Source organism: Perna viridis, chromosome 5, assembly GCF_037379345.1.
Source record: "Perna viridis isolate PV_CMFRI_1.1 ecotype Kerala chromosome 5, ASM3737934v1, whole genome shotgun sequence".
NCBI lineage: Eukaryota > Metazoa > Mollusca > Bivalvia > Mytilida > Mytilidae > Perna > Perna viridis.
Genome location: NC_142449.1, coordinates 22,871,988 through 22,896,714, shown reverse-complemented (window position 1 = coordinate 22,896,714; position 24,727 = coordinate 22,871,988). Strand labels below are relative to the sequence as shown.

The following is a 24,727-nucleotide window of genomic DNA, read 5'->3' as shown; positions in this document are numbered from 1 at the left end:
ATTATTTCTCCTGTTTTAAAAAGGCTATAATTATTACCATGGAAAATCACTCAATACTGGTCCTTCTAAATGAGTATTCACTAAAAGGGAAACAAGTGATTTACAAAAAAAAAAAAAAGAAATAAACACTAGCATTGATTACTGAAGTAATTAAACTTTGTACACGTCTCATTTAGTTTCATTTAGTGCCTCTTTCGTTGGTCAGTGGTATTACACATGTATACCTCAGAGGGAAAAATGGATATGCCTATGCCAAACCGTCTCTGGTTTGTTTCGGTTGGAAAATCACGACCATCGATGAATACGTAAAAATATACGCGTCTCTGAAACTACGTTAGAATCGGTAAGAAATGCAATCGGTGATAAATGACTCGTTATAAATATTGTTGAAGAGTAATCAAGGGAACCAAGATCTGAACGTAAATCAAAAGAACATATTCCATGAATAAAGACTTGACAAGGAAAACAGACACACGCAACAAATAACACGAAATAACCAAAAATAACACTACAGAGAAACAAAAGTAAATAAGCAACCTGGACTCCACTTAAAATTTAGAACATGGACCAGGTGCACCGGTAGTGTAAGCGCCCTATGCATTTCTAGAAGCACCCACCGAATTGTTCATAAAATGTCACGCCCAGGGTAGAAGTAAGAGGAAAGGGAAACTACGGACAAATCGCCGGTTCTCATGGTGCAGTTGGATACACCATAACGATCCACAGGTTTATGATGATGACCATCAAACTTCACTAGAGATGATTTAAATCTTGTAGCAACATAATCCTGTTCCAGTAGCCTAATTTAAGAAGTATAGCACGGTACAAAAAGCCCGCGTAGCTATGACTAGCATTGAAGCTCTAGTATAACGTATGTGTCGTGATATGAATACTCCACATGCAGGTGCTGAAGGGATCTTGTCACATATGAAAGGAAATTTGACGGAATGAGAAGTAATCGCGTTTGTCGTATTGTTGTGTCACGAGTTTTCCAGTTTCTATCGGTCTCTAAGTGTAGGTAATGATATGATGCTGACTTGATAGTGTCTGTAGTGTCCTTTATTTTAAGTTCTCTGGGTAGATGTAATGGATAAAATTACCAAAACGATTATACAGCAGAAACTGAGATCAAAGCATGTTTCTTCTTTTGGATAAAATCAGCTATAAAGTCAACCTCATAAGAATGAAGGAATAGGTCTGCGAGTAGCAGAGCACAATTTGTTCCCATAAGAATGCCGACCGTCTGTTGAAAAAAAAACAACTGGACAAATATGTTTCGATAAAAATTCCAGCATTTTTTCAACATCTACCCTTGTATATTTGGAAGATGATTTAGAATCCTTTTTTTTCACAAAGTATGAGGAATTTCTACCAAGTACTACGTTTTTGTATTAAGGTGTACCGTCTTTTTGGAGTAAAAACTGTTTTTGATTCTAGAGCATTGTATTACAAAGGGTTGAAAAGTCATAGGTATTGAGGCTATTATATTCTGATAATTATTTAGCATTGAGGGTTTTCAGAAGATCTCTATAATTTTTCAGAATCCACAAATTACCTTTTTTTTAAGTAGAAAGACCAAAAGAGGATAGAACTGATTAATACAACGAATAATTCGTTGTAACGACCAATTTGTTCTTAATAACGAATAAGGTTTCTTTTTTAATTATGAGACCTACCGGCTTTCGTATTTATCCTAGTTAAACAAAATGTACCAGTACAAAAACTATTGTATATATTTTTAGATGTTGTATCTTATGGTGGCGACTAATATTAAAATAAGAATTCAATCTGTTCTATGCTTGAAAATTAGAAATTTTTCATCGATGTGATACTTGAAACATAAATAATATTGTTGGGCCCATGAAAATATGAAGCCCATAACTCCTCATTAGATAACTAAACGTGAATGTAATATTGCAAGAAAGATAAAAATTATGCATTATCATTATTTGACGACCATTAATCCATCTTCAAACTTCAATAAAAAGTTTAATACAGCATAATACCACCACAGCATGTTGAACCCTGTTCAACTGGGGCAAGTGTGGAAACAATATTAAATGGCACTCTTCAACATAAGGGCTTACAAATCATTATGGCAACAACAACTGGATGGGAGTTTTAACGATTTAAAATTCAAGTAAATGTGCTTATATGCCCCTTATACTAATAACTCAAAAACTGTAAGAGAAATCTGATTGAAAGAGTAATCAAGGGAACCATGATTCTAGCGGAAATCAAAAGAATGTAATCCAGGGACAAGGACCAAACATGGGAAACAGACATACACATCAAAGAACATAAAATAACTAAAATTATACATACAAAGTAATAAAAGCAAATGAGCAACTCGGACTTCACTAAAAACTGGGAGCATGGACCAGGTTCACCGGTAGGGTAAACGTCCTCTGCTTTTCTAGAAACACCCGCCGAGTTACTCATAAAAAGTCAAGTTCGAGGTGGACAAACGAGGAAAGGAAAACTATGACCTGTTGAATAAATCAGTTTTCATGGTGCAGATAAAACTTCTGTAGTGATGACTTCAATCTTGTAGCTATATAACCCTGTTCCAGAAGCCTATTTGTTAGAGTTCTAGTGCGATACAAAAAGTCTGTGTAGATTCGGCAAGCTCTGGCATAACGTATGAGCTATGATACAAACACTCTATACGCAGGTGCTGAAGGGATGTTGCCACAGATGAAAGGAAAGTTGACAATTCTGAATGAAAAGTCATCACGTTTGTCATAAAGTTTGGTCAATATGTATGAAGTATGTTTCAACTTGTTCGATATGTGTGTTTACACGGTGTATACACAAAGTATATTTCAACTTGTTCGATCTACCAGTGTTTGTATCGGTGTTTTAGACTTAAATAAACAGATTCTCCGTATTACCGGCAAATTGTTGAATCAATGTTCTCTTAACCATATATTAGTTAAAAGTTTTACTATTTTTTTCCATAAATATAAAGATTTGATGCTGAAGTTTGGCTGTACTTGTCTTAACTTTATTAAAAAAAAATGGGATTTCACATCCTATAGTTTTTATGGTAATGTAATAAATAAAGCACGAAAGTTTAAACAGAATCTGGAAAAATATCTGAAAAAACTTATCCGTAAGGGTTATCTTCATCGTATCATTGTTAAGTCTTTGAATTATGTTTTTTTAATGGTTTTAACACTGTCTCTCTCTTGTTAAATAACACTTGTTTTACTCAGACATTTCATGATATATTTTCACGTGCTTTTATTCATATTTTTGCCTGCATTTACATTGTTGCCTTTTGTCCTGTTTGTTTAAAAAAATGTTTTTATTCTGAATCGATCTCGAGAGTTAAATCCGAATTCAACAGATTTTTATACATATAGTTCGTTTTTTGTTGTATTTTTCCACAACTGTCCCAGCTAGGTTAGGGGGAGGACTGCACGCTCACAAAATATTTAACCCTGTCACATACTTTATGTGCCAGCCCCAAGCCAGGAACCTGTAATCCAGTGGTTGTCTTTGTTTTTTTATGTTCGTTATTATTCGTTAAAGTTTTTTTTATAAATTATGTTGATTTCCGTCTTTTATGAATAGTTTCACTTCATTTGTTTAGGGCCTTCTACAGCTTACTTTATGGTATGAGTTTTGCCCATCATTGAAACCGTTGCTTGGCTTTCGGTGGATGACTGTCTCATTCACTCATTGGCAATCATACCACATCTCTTATTCTTATATAAATTCTCCAATAAAAAGGGACTACTCCAGCAATGCTAGAGAGAGTCTGGCAAGCTATTTTCTGACTTGGTGTTGGGGTATGGAGGAACGGAATTCCAACCTCTTACGTTGTAGGAGTACCTCTGGACCCGCCAATGTCAAATAGAATAATGGTTTAGTAAAAGATTCATGTTCTTTTTTTAACCAGAGACGCCATATGGAGATTTACCTGTCCTGGCTGTTGATGGTACAATGATTCATCAATCTGGGGCTATCAATAGATACCTAGCTGACCAACTTCGTATGTCTTACTATCCTATAGTTATGTTTAACTATATGATATGTCAAAACCATGGCGATGGCCATTACACCATTTTCGTGTTAACTACGGGGTAATTGATGAGCATGTGTGCAGTATGCTACTGAAAGGTAGGGCTTGGTGTAGAACAAATGAATTTTTCTCGCGGAAGTGTATATTGAGGTGCTCAACGACCAACCCGCAGTTATCACGAAAGGGTATATTTACTTAAAACCATTCATTTGTTGGGAGAGATAAGAGACATAATTTTACAGTTTGAATACATCATCACACGTAGCACTTGTATAGTGAAAGTAGCTTAAGGCAAGTATAACTTTCAAAAGATGTAAAAGAGATTTTTCGAAAAGTACATTAAAAATCATCGGACAATTTCCAAACAGAAACAACAGAACCAAAATCCATTTTTTTCAATTTTGGCAAATGTGATGAAAAAAAAAATGATTCCGTATGTTGGCATATTAAACGAAAACGAATAGGTTCATCTCGATTATGAAAGTTCACTCCATCCTCGTTTAGATTACATGCCGCCCGATAAATCTCTGTGTTTAACATGTAAAATGCATCAGAGAAGAGAAATACTTTTAACGCAAGACTTACCTATAGGGTGGATGAAGACACTTTCTGGGATGTGTATTAGGGGCCTAATGGCCGAACCTTTACGATTTTGTTTTAAAATTAGTATATCAATCTACTTCTTGTCTAATCTGGCACAACCATGATGATTTTCAGGATTTACAGGGAAGAACAAATTAGAAGGCGCCCAAATTGATGCCGTTGTAGAAACATTGAATGATGTGCGCCGAACTGAGCAAAATTTTGTTTTTTGATCGTGATTTGCATGAGACCAAAAAGGTGGGTGTAGACGCCTCTATCCTGTAAGGGAAAATGAGTTGAATTTACATGCAAATAAACAAAATGAAGTCTTAAACAAGACTGAGTATCAAATCCGTTTAAATGAAAAAGAAAATCGTATAATTGTAGATGCAGATAACTGAATAAGGAAATCATATCTACAAAAAGATCAAAATTCATTGATAAAACATGCTAACTCTAACCAAACTCTTGGATAAAAGTACATAAGCCAATAGACCCTTTCGTGTTAAATCTATGGGCATGCTGAATATATACTTCCAGTAGGTATGGCTTGGATAAAACGAATTTTCCTCGCGGAAGTATATATTGAGCATGTTCATCGTGCTCATCGACTATCCCATAGTTAACACGAAAGAGTCTATTATTTATTTGACTAAGTTTAAACATTGCTAATAGTACTTCATCCCAGAATGAGGTTTAATCTCATATTGACAGAAACAAGTACATTTTAACTCAATTTCCTGTGTCCTTAAGTGTTGTGAATATTATTGTTTAAATTAGAGAAAAAAGCAAAAGCTGCATAGTAATCTATTTTACAAGTACATGTTAAAATTTCTACAGTATCAGACTATCATCCCACACTGTGAGAAGTCAACAATATGCATCACAAACCACATAAAGACGGATAAGTTTGTCCATTAATCCAGAGCGATACACAACAAAGCAGGAGTATATACATTAAGTCATGAGTGTAATACTATGTGAACAACTGGGGCTTACTTAGAGATAATATCCAACTTTTGGCTTAGTTTTACTCAACATTTGACCTAGCTGTAGCTGTCTCCGTCATGGTTTTACAAAAGTAGCCACAGAGAAAATATACAAAAACAATTATATTTTTCTTTCAGCTGGGCTTGGCAGACATAGCTATTTTCGAGTTCCTACAGTTTAATGAAAAGATTCTAAAGTTCGACATCAAGGAACACAAAGCACTACAGGAGTTTCAGCTGTCGGGGGAATTTCAAAGCACGTTAAAAATCGTCCTGATACTCAATATTAATTTGAATTGAAGATAATCAATCAGCGTAACAGGGTTGTTTACTTTATATATATATATATTGTAATATTTGTTTCATACTTATTTGGGTCAATGTTAAAAGTAGGGTTAATAAAGTGAATATAGTTATTAGGTTATTGTTTTTATATAAGTCTGTCATACCCGATACAGATCCAGAATTTCAGGCTTGTGGCTACTCCTACAACGTAAGAGGTTGGAATTCCGTTCCTCCATGGCACCAAGTCAGAAAATAGCTTGCCAGACAACCTCTAGCATTGCTGGAGGAGCTTGGGGGGGCGTAAATTGGATTAAAGGTCGAGAAGCGAAGCGAGGCAGGAACATTTTGGGGGGTAGAGTTGTAAAAAATCAAGATTTCAAAAGATAACAAATATTTGTTCCAATTTTATGGGGCGAACGCCGGGTATGCCCCTATGATTATGCCTGCAATACATAGAAAAGGCAAACACAACTTGAATATTTACCAAACCAACAAATACTTTATGGGAGTCCTGTGGCCCATCTTATATTTGTCGTTTTATCCAGTCAGCGTTGTCTTTGTTCATTTTGGTATAACAATTCATTATTTCCATAAAATAATAAGATTTTAATTTCCTGATTTGTCTTCAACATCGAAAAAGTGCTAAAACAAGAGATATGTTGCACACGATCTCCGTGTTCGACTTGGCTTCCCATTTAAATATTTTTGTTTTTTTTTTAAATTGATTTACAATTAATTTATGGATCTCCATCTATGCTGCTGATAAGAGGTTATTACTACTTGAAATTGGTATTTCTATATTCATCGCAACTTTAAAAAAAAAAACCATGATAGTAGGATTGGGCAACAAGTGGAGGCATTTCAATGGTTTATTTTTCTTTAAATAACACATGTACAAATAAAAAACGTAGTGACAAGATTGCACACATACAACATCAAAATAGTTTAAATCACATTGTGGCTCTTATCAGCAAGTCCAGTCCCACACTACAATGTGTACTTAGATTATCTTTCTTGGCATGCATAGATTGTTACTAGACTTAATTCCTTTTTAGGATAGGAACTTTGGACAGTCTAAGTAAAATTGAATCACAACTATCAAAATTGTTCTCATCTCATCCTTAAACAAATTGAAAATTTTGATATTTTTGTTGGTTGGAATGTACCCAGAATACATTTTAAGGAGGAAAACCAAGGGTAAGGTACACAACTATTAAAAATCACTAGAACGTTTGTATTCATTATTTTACATCAATCTCATGTAAGCATCGAAGTGACTTTGACTGATTTCATTCTGTTTCAGAGAAAAGCTTAAAAGGTTTTGCAGAAATTGAAAATGAAACAAACATATCACCGACTTCATGAGTTATGTCCGTTACCCAAGGTCTACCTCCTTAAAATGCCCACTTTGCTACGTGTACACAGATACATAATAGATACATAGTTTAATCATATGAAATTATTCAATACTACAAATATTTTATACTTTTATGTAGTGTAGCTAAAGGTATGCATTATACTGACAAAGCACATTTTATAAGTTAAGAATAATCATACTATTCCTGTAAGAATGAAAATGTAACACTCAATGACCAAATTGGTGACAAAACAAACAGAAAGCAGAGAAAAATGAGAAAGAGGCTTACTTCTGTTAAGACAATCATTTAATCCAATCAAATACTTTACTGAAGCAAACACAAGAAGGGTCTATGCCAAAATTATGAAATTGAACTTTTTTATGTGTAACCATTGAAAAAGTTCTCAGATTGCAAAATAATTAATTAAATAATCATTTAGCATTGCATTAATGTAATACATGTATAACTGAATAGGTCATACCTGTACCATAACAGGCCAGGATCAAGAGATTTTGAAAAAGGATATAGAAAAAAGGAGTCCAGATTATTATTTGATCATTTTTGCAAAAAAATTACCTAAAATTAACACAATTTCCTTCCAACGAAAGGATCCAACCTTGTGAACCCCCATTCACTGCCATTGCATTATATGTTTCCAATATACACACAGTTTTGAAAATGTTCAATGCTGATAGTGATTGCTTAACCAAATTTAAAAAAGACTAATAATAATCTTTCCTGCTATAAAAACTACAGTTAACACAGATTTTCTCTTCACCTGTTATGTTTAACATCATACTGTACAGTATAATAAATGAAATTTAATCAAATTATGATTACACATATCTATTAACCTTTGAAACAGCTCATGTAGGAGTCTATCCCCCATTGGCAGTCTTATGTGGAAGATTTTTAATTAAGAGCAAATTTTTTATGTGATATTTGAATTATTTAGTATTTTCCACACAAAAAAAAAATTTAACCAAAAAACTCCCACAAATCTTACATTTTTTATGCAGGAAATTCCAAATTTTTCATTGATTATGTGGGAGTCTCCCCCTATTGTGGGTAACAGGTATGATTACAATACAAACATTATAGCTCTAAAATCATCAAACACAATGTTTGGACATTAATCTAATTTAGTTCCATTTTAGTTGATTTTTCAATAGGTTTTCTTTTTCCCTGAGCAGTGTTCCATTTTTTACTTAACTAAACTGAATATCATTTAAGTCCTCTTGGCCTGAAAGGCAATATAAAATTGCCACGATTTAATCACTTCAACATTTCTCACTCCTTAAAATGCTGCAAGGACATGTTTTTTTAATCTTTCCTAAGTTTAGTTCTGGTTTTCCTTTGCGGTGGTTTAGCTTGATGTTGTTGTGCGTCAGGTCCATTCTGTCCTAGTAGTTCTCTCACAAATGCAAACTTTGACAGGAAAAGCTTCCATACTATGTACCAACCTATACATATAATAGTAAACAAATTAAAGGAGACATGACACAAAAATCTGCCTTGTTCATATTTTATCATTTTTGTGATGATACACTGGCCCAATAAGTATAAAAAAAACCACAGACATGAATTGCGAAAAAAAAATATAATACATATTCCTTACATTCATACTGTCTAATTGTCTAAAGGTGTGAATACATGTATCATGATTTAAGTTCTTCACATATTTTGAAGACTTCAACAAGGTGTGAGATTTTGTAAAGGGGATTCAGGCTATTTTTAGCTTATTTTTGTCAAAATTTTATATGAAATTGAACTTAATGGGCCCAACCCCTGTACCACCTGAATCTGATTACTGTCTAGTGGCAGATCCAGACCCTGATCAGCTGGGGGAGCTGACCAAATGTCAGAACTTTTATGAACTTGTTTATTTTTCAGTAAATTTAACAAGGGCGGAGCGAATAATTCAGGTTAGCTGGCCTTAATGCTGTGAGAAGCGAGGCAAACCATTTTTAGAGGGGGTAAAAAATTTGTGGAAAATCAAGATTTCATACTAAAATATACATTTTTCCAATAAAATAGGAGCCTGAATGTCCCCTCTGCCCTTTCTGAATCTACCACTGCTTAATTCAAAAGACAATCAGGGGACTGTTGTGAAATAAAATATACAAATCAAGTGCCAGACCTCAACTCTTTTCAAAACTCAAAATGTTTAATAGAACCACAAGTCTAGGATCTTGCAAGGCAAACCTCCAACAAGTTACTAAAATTAAAAGGCTTTATTTCCCAATTCACATTATGTTCTAGGCAATTGTCATTTTTTACACATTGTATCATTAAAGATAATGCTACATTACTTATGAGTTGCTTTATAATTCCATTGGTTAACAGCCATTTATTCACCTACATGTACTAGGCACGAGACCACAATTAATTTTCAAGTGCATTTCAATATACACATTTGAACAGATTAAAAAAATTCCACTTGCACAAATTGAATAAAACTTCTCCGGCCTAAAAGATACCCAAAAACAGGATTTTATATATAAATTTTAGACAATTTTACCACCATTTTCTGAAATTAATCCATATGACCCAGAGATGGGGTAAACATGACAAATGAACTGAGTTAAAAGTCCTAAATTTTAACCATCTTCCACTGAACCAAATCATAACTTGTAGTCAGATTTGATTGATAAAAAAATCCCATGTAATTTTGATCTATTTTCTATCAATCAGAGGCAAAACTTCAGCAAATAAGTTTCCAGTAAAACTATGAAAAAATGAGGAAGGTACCCACTACCAAAGTTGAAATTCGAATACAAAGAAAACCAAGGGGAATTAATTGTGGTCTCATACCTATTACACTTATATCAATTATCCTTTTCATAAACATTGGACATTTATTTGTTTATAAGGTACATGTACTTGTATCGAAACATGCACTTCAGTAGTTGTTAACGTTCTAGGGGTGGGGTGACATATTTAAGCAGATATACACACACTGGATGTTAATTGGTTTCACCTTTAGTTGCACGAGATAAGACTAAGTAATATGACATTTGTAACTTATTTTTATGCCATGGTGACGATTATTATTTTTAAGAGACAGGGTAGGGCCTAAAGCACCCTTTGCTCCCTGGTAAATCCACCACTGTAGCACTAGTAAAAATTAACAACACTAGCGTTATCTGCAGCTTCAATGGGCGGCCAAATCAGGTAATCACTTCGGACATTAAACCCCACTATGGGATAAGAATAAGTTGTAACATAGGTTACAGTTGAAAACATTCTTTCACCCGCTACTTATTCTTGTTGCTAAATGTAGGAACTTAACATAGATCTTTTTTATAATTACTTAACACTTACATATTGCAATAAATAAAATGACGAGTGAAAAAGAAGCTAAGAACGTCAAAAGAGATAGGAAAATTTCCTTCATTTTCTCATTTAGAAGGGGGAATATTACACAGGGGAATGAAACCGTGCTGCGACATGAGGTATCATAAATCGCTGGTGTCATTTCGGTCCACTGTGTTTCGGTCCGAACGATCGAGACATTTTCGGCTTCTTGTAACCGTAACCAGGGACTTTATATTACAATACACTCTCCGTTTCGTCAATGTATATTCAGTTTATGGTCATTTATATCATCGATGATTTTAGACTTTTTTCCAATCTGATTTGTATCAGGGACTTTATATTACTAACTAATTATTGTCAGTATTATATTGTTCCTGTTTGTATGTACTGGGATTTAAACTTGAATTAGATTTTTTTTTCACAAAAGCGCGAAAATATTATTTTCAGGGGCAGTCAGAGTAAAAAAAATCTTATTTGAATATCCACATTTTTAAGTGACGGGGAAATATTAAATCCTATTTTTTCTGCATATGGCTGAGTAAAAAATATCCCAACCTCTGCATCCCCAATCTGGATCCGCCACTAGAACCAGTGACAGAACCAGGATTTTCACTGGTTAGAGATGGCCGTGACAAAGATTCCAATCCTGAATGACGCGAACTATCGAGTTTTGGAACATTTGTTTATAATTTGCCATACTCATGAAAATTAATGGAAGCAAGATGTGTTGTTGCTTTTCCTTGTTTTTCCTACTGTTTCAATCCGAACGCGTTGTAAATCGTTTGGGAGGGCGCATGTCCGCCACGCCTCACCTAAATCCTTCGGATTTCAACGTTAAATCCACCCTGAGAGTGACCAAGGACCAAGTGCTGTAAGGAAAAAGACCACCTCAAATTCAAGAACACTAGAACCGGCTGTAAAGGTTAAGGTACAATTAACAGTGATAGATATAAAAGATAATGTATTATTTGTACCAAAGCAAATGAAAAGAACATTAATAAAATGGCCGTGGCTATTCGACCGGACCCGCTGAATGGCAAATCCATTTTATATGCAGCCAGGCTATACGACCGGGTCCGGTTTAATAGCTTTCCCTTGATGGATTGGCTATTCGGCCGGATTTTGATGGATCGACTGCTTAAAATCGAGCGATTTTACATCATCATATCATAGTATACACATTTTGATGAAAATGATTTTTACCTACAGAATTCAATATGCAGTGGCGGATCGGGGGAGGGGTGGGTGCAGGGGGGGTTGGCACCTATATACACTGTATACACCAGCAACTAAACTGAAGTGAAAATGAAACAAGACACACAGAGGCCAGAAATTTCTGACTTGGAACAGGCGCAAAAAATGCGGCGGTGTTAAAGCATAACACCTCTTTTTAAATCTGACCACTGTGAAAAAAAATATTACACATAAAAATCATTTCAAAAAGGTCTTTCCTTTGTTAAAATAGAAATTAAGAAACTGATTATACGTTACACGTATTGCAAAAACAAAGGACTACTAGCAGTTAACTGACATACCAGCCCAAGACCAGTTTAAACCTACAAAAAATCATGTCCTCATCGTATATAATATCAATACCAATTCTTCCCATGCAGGGTTGAGAACCACGGTACATCATGAGTCATATAATGATGATACAAACCATGTCATGTCAATAACTAGCTGCTTTTCAATATAGTGTGTAAGTTTGTATGTAAAGGCCTTATGAGCGAATCAGTGTTAAACCGAAAATGCTATATTTAACGATTTGACAATTATATCCCTTACGAATGAGCCTATTCAACGGTTTGATTAACTTATTGTGCGAGTATTGAGCATTCCGTGCTTTGTAAAGAATATTACCATAAAGTATATAGGGTGGGAGAAATCCGCACGTATAAATCGATTACAAGTACATGTAAATCTGTATTTGAGAATGAGTTTCTTGCATAGGGTAAAACATTTTGCGAATGTTTTTACGGGCTTGTGATATCGAAAAGTCTATAGGTTTTAATATATATATATTCATTTTAAAAGATTTTACTATCTAAAAATGTATTTAAAATTCAGAAAATAAGATTTAAAATTTAAGATTAAATTAAATTAAATTAAAGAAAACGTGCAGCATGGGGTTAGTCAAAGTACCACGGATGGAATAAAAATGAATATCGGTTAATCAGATTATAAATGCATATAAACGGTGTCTATCGTAGGCTTCGAAAGTTTACATGTTTGTTGTCTATATGCCATTACTCCCTGAATGATGTTGGCAATACCATGCATTATAGACATGGAATCGCAAGGTGATAAAAGTATGAAGATCGAACATGACGAATTGACTGATTTGGGGCGAACTGGCATGTAACGTTAACTAACATTATTATTTAATTCTTTAATAATAATATATTTAATCCATGAACTTGAACTAAAATTTTGTTTAATATTTTCTCGGTTTCTTATTTTTTTTTTAAATATATTTTTCTTTCTTAAATCACATCATGATAATCTCTTCACTGCAGAATAGAAAAACAAAATGGCTCTTGCAGATGTCTGTGGACTTCCAAAGAATTTTGCAAAAGGAACAGTGTTCCAAGGATCCGATAACGGGGGACAGTTTTTGGAAGAGGCGATTCATTCGTCAGAAAACTTCACTTTACCTTGCAATTTTGACGTATGTGTGATAGAATTAAACGAAAACACGCTTTATATAGTTCTTCAGTATCAAATTTTGCTAAATCACCGGTGAAACCATTAAGGTTCACCTTTACCTTTCGACAAATATTGGTACAATTTCATCACAAAGTTCCCTCTGACTACAGATAGACATGTGTATGAAGGAGAATTTTAAGGCATAGCTTCCCCTAGATATGAGAAAGTCTCATTTATTTTATATTCAATTATACTCGGCGTCACATAAATAAGTTACTGTTAAAATTTCAATAAAAATATTTTCGTTAAAATTTCCGTAAATGACTTGCTCATTTGTTTAGCCAAACGGCTCTCCCTAAACATTGAATCGTTAAATTCTGGTGAGATTTTAATACTCTGTCCCAATATTTACATTGTCAAAAGTCGGCCATGTTTACAGTGATCGGGTTGTCATGAGATGTTGTTTACATTTGAATGGTTTGTCCAAAAACCGAAGACCCCAGAATGCATTTTGGCGCTAATTTGGATATCTAAGATTTATTCTACGTGAACACATTACAACACCAAGAATTTGATCAAACAGATGATTGTCACCATAGTTCGATGGGAGCTTACGAACTTCGTTTGTAAACAAATTGTCCCTTAGAAACCAACATGGCGGATATTTGTATAGGATTTTCCGTAAGGATTTGTTACACACAATTTCAGCCAATAAACGACTTGTTGGAACTATCACGTCGTGCATATATGCGAACTATCTTCAGATTAAATAAAAGAGAAACAACTCTAGCAATAAGTCCCTACAGTCTAAAAAATAGAGCTACAATTTGAAAATGTGCTGTGTGTGACGTTGAGTATAGTATAAGCTCTGCTTATGTCTTTTGTATTTAGGTTATAATATGGGGTAGGCATTGCCTAAATCAGCAAGCACTGTGAGCTTTGCCATACATGTACTGTCAGTTCAAGACTCGGAAAAATAATAATGGACATTACAAAGAGGGGGTCGACCCGGATGAAAATTTTTGTTTCGCAAGTACAATATTTTTATTTCTATTTAACTAGCAAGCAAGATCAATATTTCTATTTGAAAATCTGTCTTGTTAATTAATGGGGGGGTCTTTTTTCAATAAATGAATATTCCAACCCCATACCCCATTTCCCCTCGTTTTCAAAATGGTCAATAACTTTATAGCACTTTGCAATACTTTACATTTTTTATTCTTAATGGGCATCTCTAGCAACATCCATTTCAGTTTTGCTCTGTCAGATCAATCTGTGCAAATACCGGAAATATTACTGTTCTCCACGGATGGTGGGAATATTTTACACATATCATGTGACATAAACAAAATTCAGACAACAGCTGCAAATTCCAAATAAAAAAACGATTGCCTTTCCTATCTTAGAAAAGCTATGCTTCGATTTTGATATTATAATCGGAGTTATGTTTTTTTTCCGAGGCGGGTTAGGTTCTTGACAGCAGCAGCAGTGCCAGTGGAACAGTGGAGATATACGTACATCCACATCTTTCCCGGAGTTATTATAAACATAATATTTACTTCTTTAAATAAGTAAAACAAATTAGAAAAAGACTTGAAAACTATCAGAAAAGATGAATTTATTTTTACTGAAACATAATCTTAACCTATATTTTTTTATTTGTGTGATTGAAGGAAATGATGAATTTTCTCTGTAAGGACAGTCACTTTTTGTTACTTCCGGGACATGACTTTTCAGGGGTCGCGCTGGGCTTCGCCAATGTCGCAATTTGTGATTTTTCATTTTATCTGGCGACAAAAATAGCCAGTTGGCGATTTTCTTTGTGCCTAGATTTTGTATATTGATATTGACAGGAAGTCTATCAGCTGGTCAGAGTTAATTGACCATGACCAATTTACGACTGAAGGCAATGAAAGGTAGTTAAACGAGGCGACCGTGACTTACAATATCCTCATGGAAGGTGTCAATCAAATGTAAACATATTATTGAGCCAATCAAAACTCGTATCATCTGGTCAAAGGTTAACACAAAAAAGGCCATGTGCACGTGGCTACTTACAGACTTCACAGCTCTGTTTAACCATTTAATACATTCGGAAACAGACTTACATGTACCTAATAACAGAATAAATTAAATCCAATTAAAAATGATTATCCGATCAGGAAGTGTCTCAAAACACTTCGAAATGAAAGAATTTAAGAAAATGGATGACATTTGTTTACACTTTTGCATGTGACTTTTTTGGCGGGAAAATCAGTAAACAAATAGAATGGGGATTCCCGAAATCTAATTAAAGAAATGCTATTCAGATATCAAGATAATTAAACAGGGACACAATTAATGGCCCATGGTACAAAATATAGTTTGCTAGAAATTTTATCACTTGAAAAAAAAATTTGTTAAAAATATTTAAAAAAATCAAATTATATTGTATGATAAATTGGACCATTAAGGACAAAGGTGAACAAAAATGTTTTAAAATCAAGGACTAAATGAGAATAGTAATATAAAGTCCTTGATAGAAGTAAAATACCTGTTTCTGGAGTAGTACTTAATTATTTTATGCAGATGAAAATGACAGACTAGAGCTAAAAACCTGCTTTGTACATGCATCAAGAGTGAATCTTGGGTACATGTATGTCATGAATGGAGAGGTTTTTTTGATAATTCATCAGTGACTTAATATTGTTACAATATTTAAAAAAAAAAGTGTTTTTTTTTTGTTTTTTTTTGGCACCCTTTGGCTCTAATTTCTGAAAATTGGCGACAAAAAATAGCAGCTGGCGATTTTTCTGGTGACAGAATTTTGGGAGCCAGAGCAGCCCCTGGACTTTTTCCTGACCCTCAAAATTCACTGGGGATCCTTGAAAATCACTCCAGGGGACTTGTGAAAATTCTCAAACTAATTGCCTAAATCTACACTAGTAATTTGATTACTCAACTTGAAGTTGGTTTGATTGTTAATTTGTCTGTCTAACTTTAATCCAAGCTGTTGGCACAATAAAACAGTGGCTCAGACAAGTAGCGCATGGTATTAACAATCGGCAAATATAACGTGTGAAAAGATAATCAGAGAATCGTAAAATAAATATTTATTGTTGATTAATACTTCCTAACTGTACAGTACTGCGTTAAAAATAATCATACATGTGAACCTACTGGCGGTAGTTCAATTCTACCGGAATTAGAATCTTCCGACCGTTCTACCATTGAAACAAAATCTACTGCTTTCCAAACTTTATACCATAAACAGATTTTGGACGCCATTTTTTTTATTTACTGAAGGAAAAACCTGAGGGGATTGAATAACAACATTTCCAGTTGATCTCAGGTAGACAGGTGAATATGTTAATTAGGGTCATTAACAGTAATTTAGAGATTTAGTGGTTATCAACGAGACCTAATTTAAAAGGTGTGATGATTATATAACAACAGGAGATGATTGACAATTATCCCAAGTTTAAGTGGCACATGCTTAAATGATTAAACGATTTATTACCGATGATTGGGACTCATTGTGTAAATATTGATGCGGGTCATTTGATCTTTTGATGGTTACGGAAACATTGTCCATGCATCCACTGAAACTTAAATTGACTCAAGGTATGGCTTGTTTTTTTTTTTATCCAAGTCAATGGAGGAACTACATGAATTTTTCAATTTGGAGCACTCTCATCAGCCGTCAAAATGCCGAAATGTAATATTTCAACTTCAACACCTCCTGCCAAGAAAGAAAAGCACTATTCCAAATTCAATGCTGCATGGAAGTCAAAGTTAAAGTGGTGCCAAGCCAGTAATGACTCTTTGAAATAAAATCATTTTGATGCATATTTATGTAAAAGTAGCAACTGTAGTGACAATTTTAAATGACAATTATTTAATTAATAGTAGCTATATAGTAATGATGACACTTTTAAATTGAAAGTTATTTATGTTTCTGCTGTTCTTGTTATGTAAATATTGTCATTAATCAATAAAATCATTAAAATGTTAATGTTTTAATCCATCAAAAGGGTCATTCCAAATATTCAAATTGAGTATTCAGCATTTTTTTCTCATGGAAACAGACTTAATGCAAGGTTTTCCTTAGGTTTCACACATATTTGACTTGTTATGCCAAAAAAAAAAGGCTGATAAAAAACCTACAGTTTTCAAACCAAATCTCCAGCTGAAAAATGACAAATCTCCTGTTTTGAAGGAATGACTTTATCACATGTATGAATAATTGAAGTCCATTTGATAACCAGACACATTGGAGACATTGTATACAATGTGTGCATTGAAATTTCTAAAAATAGATAGTTTTTGCAAGGTTCGTGAAAACAGCCGTCTCGTCCTCATTTGGGCAATGCAGATAATAATGTAAATGTCATGAGAATTGTATGTGTTTTGTGTTTGTAAATGTAATGTTGATATTTGATCAAAATATATCTATCTATCTACATTAGACTACCCTGACCAGTGATCGATAACAACCATACTTTTTTAAGTCACCTCAGCCTGTTTTCTGTTTTTTTAATTAGTCATAAGTTCCTTTAAAAAACTTGCCATTTTATTCTTGTTGTTCTGTACTACAACTTCCATACAATTATTTCTCGTTCTTAGTCTTACGTCTGAGATAGAAAAATTTCCATTTTTATTTTTCTATATGAAATTTGCACTGTATGAATTGTTTATCTACTCTCTTGTTTATATGGATATTTTGAGGAATACAGCCAAATTGCTGTATTATTCAGAATAAACGGGTACCAAATAAAACCTCTACTCACAGTGGTGTTTATATATTCTCATTAATTTACATTGTTTTTTACATGGTACTGTACTCGTATGTCAATTCGGAATCAATTAATATTATTTTTGGTTCTTAAGCCTTAGTAGACATTCATAATAAAATTGAGATACTTGTTTATTTAATCTGATTTTTTATTTTTCTATATGAAATTTGCACTGTATGAATTGTTTATCTGCTCTCTTGTTTATATGGATATTTTGAGAAATACAGCCAAATTGCTGTATTATTCAGAATAAACGGGTACCAAATAAAACCTCTACTCACAGTGGTGTTTATATATTCTCATTAATTTACATTGTTTTTTACATGGTACTGTACTCGTATGTCAATTCGGAATCAATTAATATTATTTTTGGTTCTTAAGCCTTAGTAGACATTCATAATAAAATTGAGATACTTGTTTATTTAATCTGATTTTTTATTTTTCTATATGAAATTTGCACTGTATGAATTGTTTACTACTCTCTTGTTTATATGGATATTTTGAGGAATACAGCCAAATTGCTGTATTATTCAGAATAAACGGGTACCAAATAAAACCTCTACTCACAGTGGTGTTTATATATTCTCATTAATTTACATTGTTTTTTACATGGTACTGTACTCGTATGTCAATTCGGAATCAATTAATATTATTTTTGGTTCTTAAGCCTTAGTAGACATTCATAATAAAATTGAGATACTTGTTTATTTAATCTGATTTTTTATTTTTCTATATGAAATTTGCACTGTATGAATTGTTTATCTGCTCTCTTGTTTATATGGATATTTTGAGAAATACAGCCAAATTGCTGTATTATTCAGAATAAACGGGTACCAAATAAAACCTCTACTCACAGTGGTGTTTATATATTCTCATTAATTTACATTGTTTTTTACATGGTACTGTACTCGTATGTCAATTCAGAACCAATTAATATTATTTTTTGTTCTTAAGCCTTAGTAGACATTCATAATAAAATTGAGATACTTGTTTATTTAATCTGATTTTTTATTTTTCTATATGAAATTTGCACTGTATGAATTGTTTATCCGCCCTCTTGTTTATATGGATATTTTAAGGAATACAGCGAAATTGCTGTATTATTCAGAAAAAACGGGTACCAAATTAAACCTCTACTCACAGTGGTGTTTATGTATTCTCATTAATTTACATTGTTTTTTACATGGTACTGTACTTGTATGTCAATTCAGAACCAATTAATATTATTTTTTGTTCTTAAGCCTTAGTAGACATTCATAATAAAATTGAAATACTTGTTTATTTAATCTGATTTTTAAATTTTAGCCAGTTGAGAACTTGAAACAGTTCACAGATCCTAAAAGTGATGTAAAGATACAATTTGATCATGGAACTACAACCCTTGCATTTAAATTTCAACATGGTGTAATAGTTGCAGTGGACTCCAGAGCAACTGCTGGATCATGGATAGGTAATAGGGCAAATAGGAATATTTTGATTTGGACTTTTTTTCAGTTTCATTACAACAATATGCTTGTAGATTCAATATGGTTATGTTCCCTGATTTTTTGCAGTAAAAATCTTACATATCCTACATGGAAACAGGAAATTAACATACATTTTTAACCAAATGATCAGTTTGCAGGCTAAACTAGCTGATTTGTCATTTTTAAGTAAACAGTAGTCAAAATTACATGACTCGGGTGAAACCTAAAATGCTCCCCTTTTAGGGCCAATAAAATTTTTGTATGACTTTTCACATGTTCTGATTGGATGTTATGATGATGATATTGTGGAAGGCTGGAGAAAATTGAAGTGTGAGAAAGAAGAAACCCCTTTAATTTGCCATCTTGCAGAATTTTTTTGGGGCTGTAGTATATCAGACCCTTAATTTTCATTTTACCATTTTTAACTTTTCTACCATTTAGCCCCATTGGGGAGCATTTTATATGTTGAACTAGATAGTAATTACTATTTTGATTTTTTTATAGCATCACAGACAGTGAAAAAAGTAATAGAGATAAACCCTTACCTGTTAGGTACCATGGCAGGTGGAGCAGCAGATTGTTCTTATTGGGAAAGAGTATTAGCAAAACACTGCAGGTGAGGCAATTCTAGGTCAAACTCTCGATGCTACAGCTTGTACAAAATTGTCAAAATTAGAGTGAGTGAACTTATTTTTCAATATTTCATAGGGGTAATAGGGGGTTCATGGTTTGTCTGGCTGTCTTCTCACACAGTTTTTAAACTACAGGTTGAAAATTTTGCAGGATGTTTTATTTAAATTAATTATAGTTGGATCTATCAATTTCAATATTCCATAGGGTTACATGGCATGTTATTTGGATAGCACTTCATATCCTTTATATCCTATATATGCCCTGTTTTTGATGAACATCTTATTATACATGTATTTGTTGGGGTATCATTCATGTTTCCAAGACACAAAGAAGTTCCTAATGCAGTCTTGATACTAGTTTTTTTTTTTTTCATGTAATCACATGCTTCTGTCTGGAGTGCAGGATTTTTTAATTTTCTAATTTCTTATTGATATAACAATAGATGATGGGCGGATTCAGGCGGGGGCGTGGCAGGTGTGCGCCACCCCTAAAATTTGCAAAGCATGGGTTTTCAGGGGTAGCTTTAGGCAGTTTTGGTTGAAACTTTAATTTCTCACTAATTTTACCACAAAAGATATCTACAGTGAACCCACTCTAGTAGAATATTTCAAAAATTTAACCTCAAAAAAAAATTTTTAACTGTGCATCCCCTCCTCCCCCAATCAAAAATCCTGGATCCACCCCTTGATGAGGGTTGGCTAAGGAACAAACACATATGTATGAGACGTCGTTGACCTGAACATAGGAACATTTTGCTCCTTACTACATGTACCTTTATCATGGACTATTGCAGGTGTTTTATGTAAACCTTAATATTCTCATCCTTTCCATTGTTGAAGAACTATCAAAGTTTTACACTTAATCATGAATATTGAGGTCATTAGGTCAAAAAGAGATTTTTTTTATTGAACATCAATTGTGTAGTGTGCTCTAATCAAGAAATGGTCTGCGTTTCATAAAACTCTAAAAATAGGATTTTCCTCAAATCCATGATTTATTTACTCAGTTCTTCAATTTTTTTTCATCAAAGCCTTCAGGTGGTGTGATTGCATAAATTTTGCATTAAGGAAGGATTAGGGGAAGTTCTTCATTTTTTAACATTTTTATGAAGGCGTTGGTCATCATATTTTAAGTACACTGTTTGTGAACAAAACAACATGAAAATATTTTATTAAGACATTTTCATGTTTTTCCTTTTTCAGAATTTATGAACTAAGAAATAAAGAAAGGATATCTGTTGCAGCAGCCTCAAAACTTTTAGCAAATATAGTTTATAACTACAAAGGAATGGGTCTATCTATGGTAAGCATGTATCATATTTAGTTATTTAGACTAAGTTATGAACGATGACATGATTTGAATATGATAAGGATTTGCTTCCTTTCTTCATTGTCTTCATAAAAATAAGTTCTCATTTGTTTACAGAATTTAAACAGTTTATTGAGTGTAATAAAGTTTTAGCAATTTTTTAATATTTAGTTTCTACAGATTTCAGATAGAGTTAAAGAATAACATTTTCCAGTACTTTCTTTTTTTTTTTAGCAGGTTTAAAGATGGTAAGAGGTGAACTTGATCTATGAACACTTCACCTTAACATTTATCATGAAATAACGACAGTAATATATTGTTGTCATATATCTATTTTCAGGGTACTATGATCTGTGGGTGGGATAAAAAGGTACGACTTAATAGACACATACTTTACATAGGCTAAGTAACTTAAATGTTAGATTCTCATCCAGCCTTCACGAAAAATAAGGGATGAGTGGGAGGATTTTTTTTTTCTTACCAGATTTTTGCAAGCCTAATTTTGGCTATTTGAAGCATATACAAATGTATTTGTTCTAAATCCATAGCCACATCAGAAGAAACATCTTTTAAGACACCAAGAAATGGATTATTTGTATGTTATAGTATTTCAATACTAGGTTCTGATGCAAAAAAAAATCCTGATTTTGAAACTTACCCCCAATTTTTCTTTTTTTTTTTGGTCAATTTTTTAGGGGCGTAAGGGGATGAGAATCTTCTAATTAATTTTGTTTGGTCTTGAAATACTGTAAATTCAGAAATAATTGAAAAAAAATGTAACTTGATCATAATCACAATTTTTCTTGGATAAAAAAAAATAAAATCTGATATAGTCTAAAAATGACAAAATAATGTGACACTTAGAAGTTTACAGTTGTAACCAATTGGAAGGCCAAGTATATAGTACATATAACTAATTTTAAAATGTTTGACTTTTTGAAAAAAAAAACAAAATTGATGTTTCTTAAAAAGTGTTTTGAGTAAAACATGAATGGCTTACACATCAAGTATAGTAAAAAAAAATTATCTTTTGAGTAGAACAATATTTTCACAGACTTTCTAAAGCCTCATTAGCTATGAGAATTTTCTTCAATTTTGACAAATTAACATAGATTCATATGTATCAATCTTCACATTATCTGATTTTTCTTGTTAGACTGATATAACTATTGTTTCATCATGAAAAAAAGTGAAAATTTGTACTGAGCAAATACAAGGTAATATCAGTACTATGTTACAAAATACAGCAGAAGTTATCACTGTAGTTCACCTATCCTCTATTTCCAGGGCCCAGGTTTATATTATGTAGACAGTGATGGACAGAGAATGACCAATGTAATGTTTTCAGTGGGATCTGGATCCTTGTATGCTTATGGTGTGTTAGACAGTGGATACAAATGGGACTTGACAGTTCCAGAGGCAATTGACTTGGGACGTAGATCTATCTACCATGCTACACATAGGGATGCTTACAGTGGTGGTGTTGTCAATTGTAAGGTTCTCTACATGAATTAGGTTAAAAGTTTTGGATTGTCTTAATTTCATACACAGCTGATTGGTTTTATTATGACCACTTTCCAGGGAAGATGTAATTTAATTTTCCTATCTGTTAGTCACTAAGTTTTTGCTCTCATTTTCCTGAATTTGTTTATTGGAGTGAAAAGAAAACTCTCAAAGCTACTCTGTGCAATTTGTGGATATAGATTTCATACAATATTTAGTAAAAATACCTTTGAGTGGTATGCAGAAGAGAAAAAATAAGTAACAGTGGACCAAATTATAATTTTCATATGTCCTGTGCAAAGCAAAAACAAGAAGACCATGACTAGAAAAAGCTGGATTTATATCCATTATTTTGGAAAAAGACTACACCTAAAAATCAGACATAACCCCTTACAGACACAAGTTTACTGAAAGAATAAATACAGATCCTGAGGAATGATTGGGCAACCTGGGGTTCACTAAAAACTGGGTATAGGGACCAGTTGCACCGACAGGGTTACATTTTTTTCCCCAGAGGTGAAAGATAGATTTGACTTAAACTGACCTTACAACTTATGTTATTGAGTGTTTGGTGGAATAAGTGGAATCTGGACTCTGAAAAAATACTTGAAAATTGGTTGCCCACTTGAATAAGCTTACTGTAATTTACATGTCATGATGATTTTCTTCTCTTTTTTCCTTTAGTGTATCATATGAAAGAAACAGGTTGGGAGTTTATATCACAGACTGATGTACTAGATTTACATTACCAATATCAGGATGAGAAGAAGCAAGCTCGTCGATGATGAGCATTACTATTGTGATAGACTGAGGAGATTTTTTTTTCATTTCATCAACTGATATCCAATTTAGACATATTAATCATCTGTATAATGAAAAATGAGTCGTTTTAAGTGCTACTGTCATTTTTGTTAAATAAATGAATGTTGCCACTTGTCTTTTCTATGACATATTAGAGTTAATATATGTAGTGACAAATACATTTTTGTACATGTAAGCATGGAGGAAATATTGAAGATTGTTGTGATTCCTATAAAACATAACACAGGTATCTCACTGAAAGGAATCACACAAGAAATAATAAACCGTAATGCTATAAAACCTGGTCTAACTTTCCTTTCATTTTGAAATGCCTGTACCAAGTCAGGACTATTGTGGTGGTTTCCATTTTTACCCTGATATTGCCATTTATTATTTGTTTTTTCCTTTTGGACTTTTCCATTTGGCTGCTGCCTAGATTTTTTCAGTTCTGTAATTTTGTTATTACCTTCACTTGCTACCAATCAGCAGCCCTTTTCACAAAAAATTGTAAGAGTATAATTAGTTGTTTGTTGTGATGTCACAATACTTAACTCTATTTTGACATCATAACTTATGACTAATTTTACATTTCAGATTTTTTGTGAAAAGGACCACGGTTTTTTTTTCGCGGACTCTTACATGGTCTTATTAAATGCTTCATTTGCTTTACTGGTTAAAAAAATATTACACACGTTATACTTCCGGTAACTAGTAAAATAGTTTTTAGCTGAGTAAAAATGGCTATGAATCACTAGAAAAGGAACTTAACTTATGATGGTATTTCAGTAGTGAAAATGATTTCACTATGAAGTACATTCAAGTTCTACTTTAAAGTCATTTACTAGTTTACTATGATACAAACTTGGAACAACCTAGTAACCGAGAAAATGGTAATGTTAAGGTGTAATTGAATACAATATTTACTGATACTGTGAAAGGTACACAATAACATTATATTGAAAAATTCTACATACGATAAGAATCATACCATTACATGACCACACATTTTTTGCAGTTGTATAAAAATTGATGA

At 33.1% G+C, this 24,727-nt stretch overlaps 1 protein-coding gene and 1 long non-coding RNA gene across 2 annotated transcripts; one reads left to right on the top strand and one right to left on the bottom strand.

The window, feature by feature from the left end:
• Nucleotides 1-6,741: 6,741 nt before the first annotated feature.
• LOC148616553 (uncharacterized) lies at nucleotides 6,742-10,705 on the bottom strand. The gene is made up of 2 exons (XR_015922234.1): nucleotides 10,569-10,705; nucleotides 6,742-8,707 (listed from the first exon to the last, which is right to left on the bottom strand). It is a non-coding gene; the product is annotated as an uncharacterized LOC148616553 (long non-coding RNA).
• Nucleotides 10,706-13,064: 2,359 nt separating this feature from the next.
• On the top strand, nucleotides 13,065-23,829 carry LOC148616552 (proteasome subunit beta type-5-like). The gene is made up of 7 exons (XM_088583710.1): nucleotides 13,065-13,230; nucleotides 19,289-19,433; nucleotides 19,954-20,065; nucleotides 21,285-21,384; nucleotides 21,731-21,760; nucleotides 22,678-22,882; nucleotides 23,578-23,829. The coding sequence occupies exons 1-7, from the start codon at nucleotides 13,093-13,095 to the stop codon at nucleotides 23,676-23,678; spliced, it is 831 nt and encodes a 276-aa protein (XP_088439836.1). The 5' UTR covers nucleotides 13,065-13,092; the 3' UTR covers nucleotides 23,679-23,829.
• The last annotated feature ends 898 nt before the right edge of the window (nucleotides 23,830-24,727 follow it).

Excerpts from the sequence above, each read along its gene's own strand:
- LOC148616552 (XM_088583710.1), top strand. The coding sequence starts at position 13,093 with ATGGCTCTTGCAGATGTCTGTGGACTTCCAAAGAATTTTGCAAAAGGA. Across the intron at positions 19,434-19,953 it reads AACTGCTGGATCATGGATAG|CATCACAGACAGTGAAAAAA; the intron begins GTAATAGGGCAA and ends ATTTTTTTATAG. Across the intron at positions 20,066-21,284 it reads GTATTAGCAAAACACTGCAG|AATTTATGAACTAAGAAATA; the intron begins GTGAGGCAATTC and ends TTCCTTTTTCAG.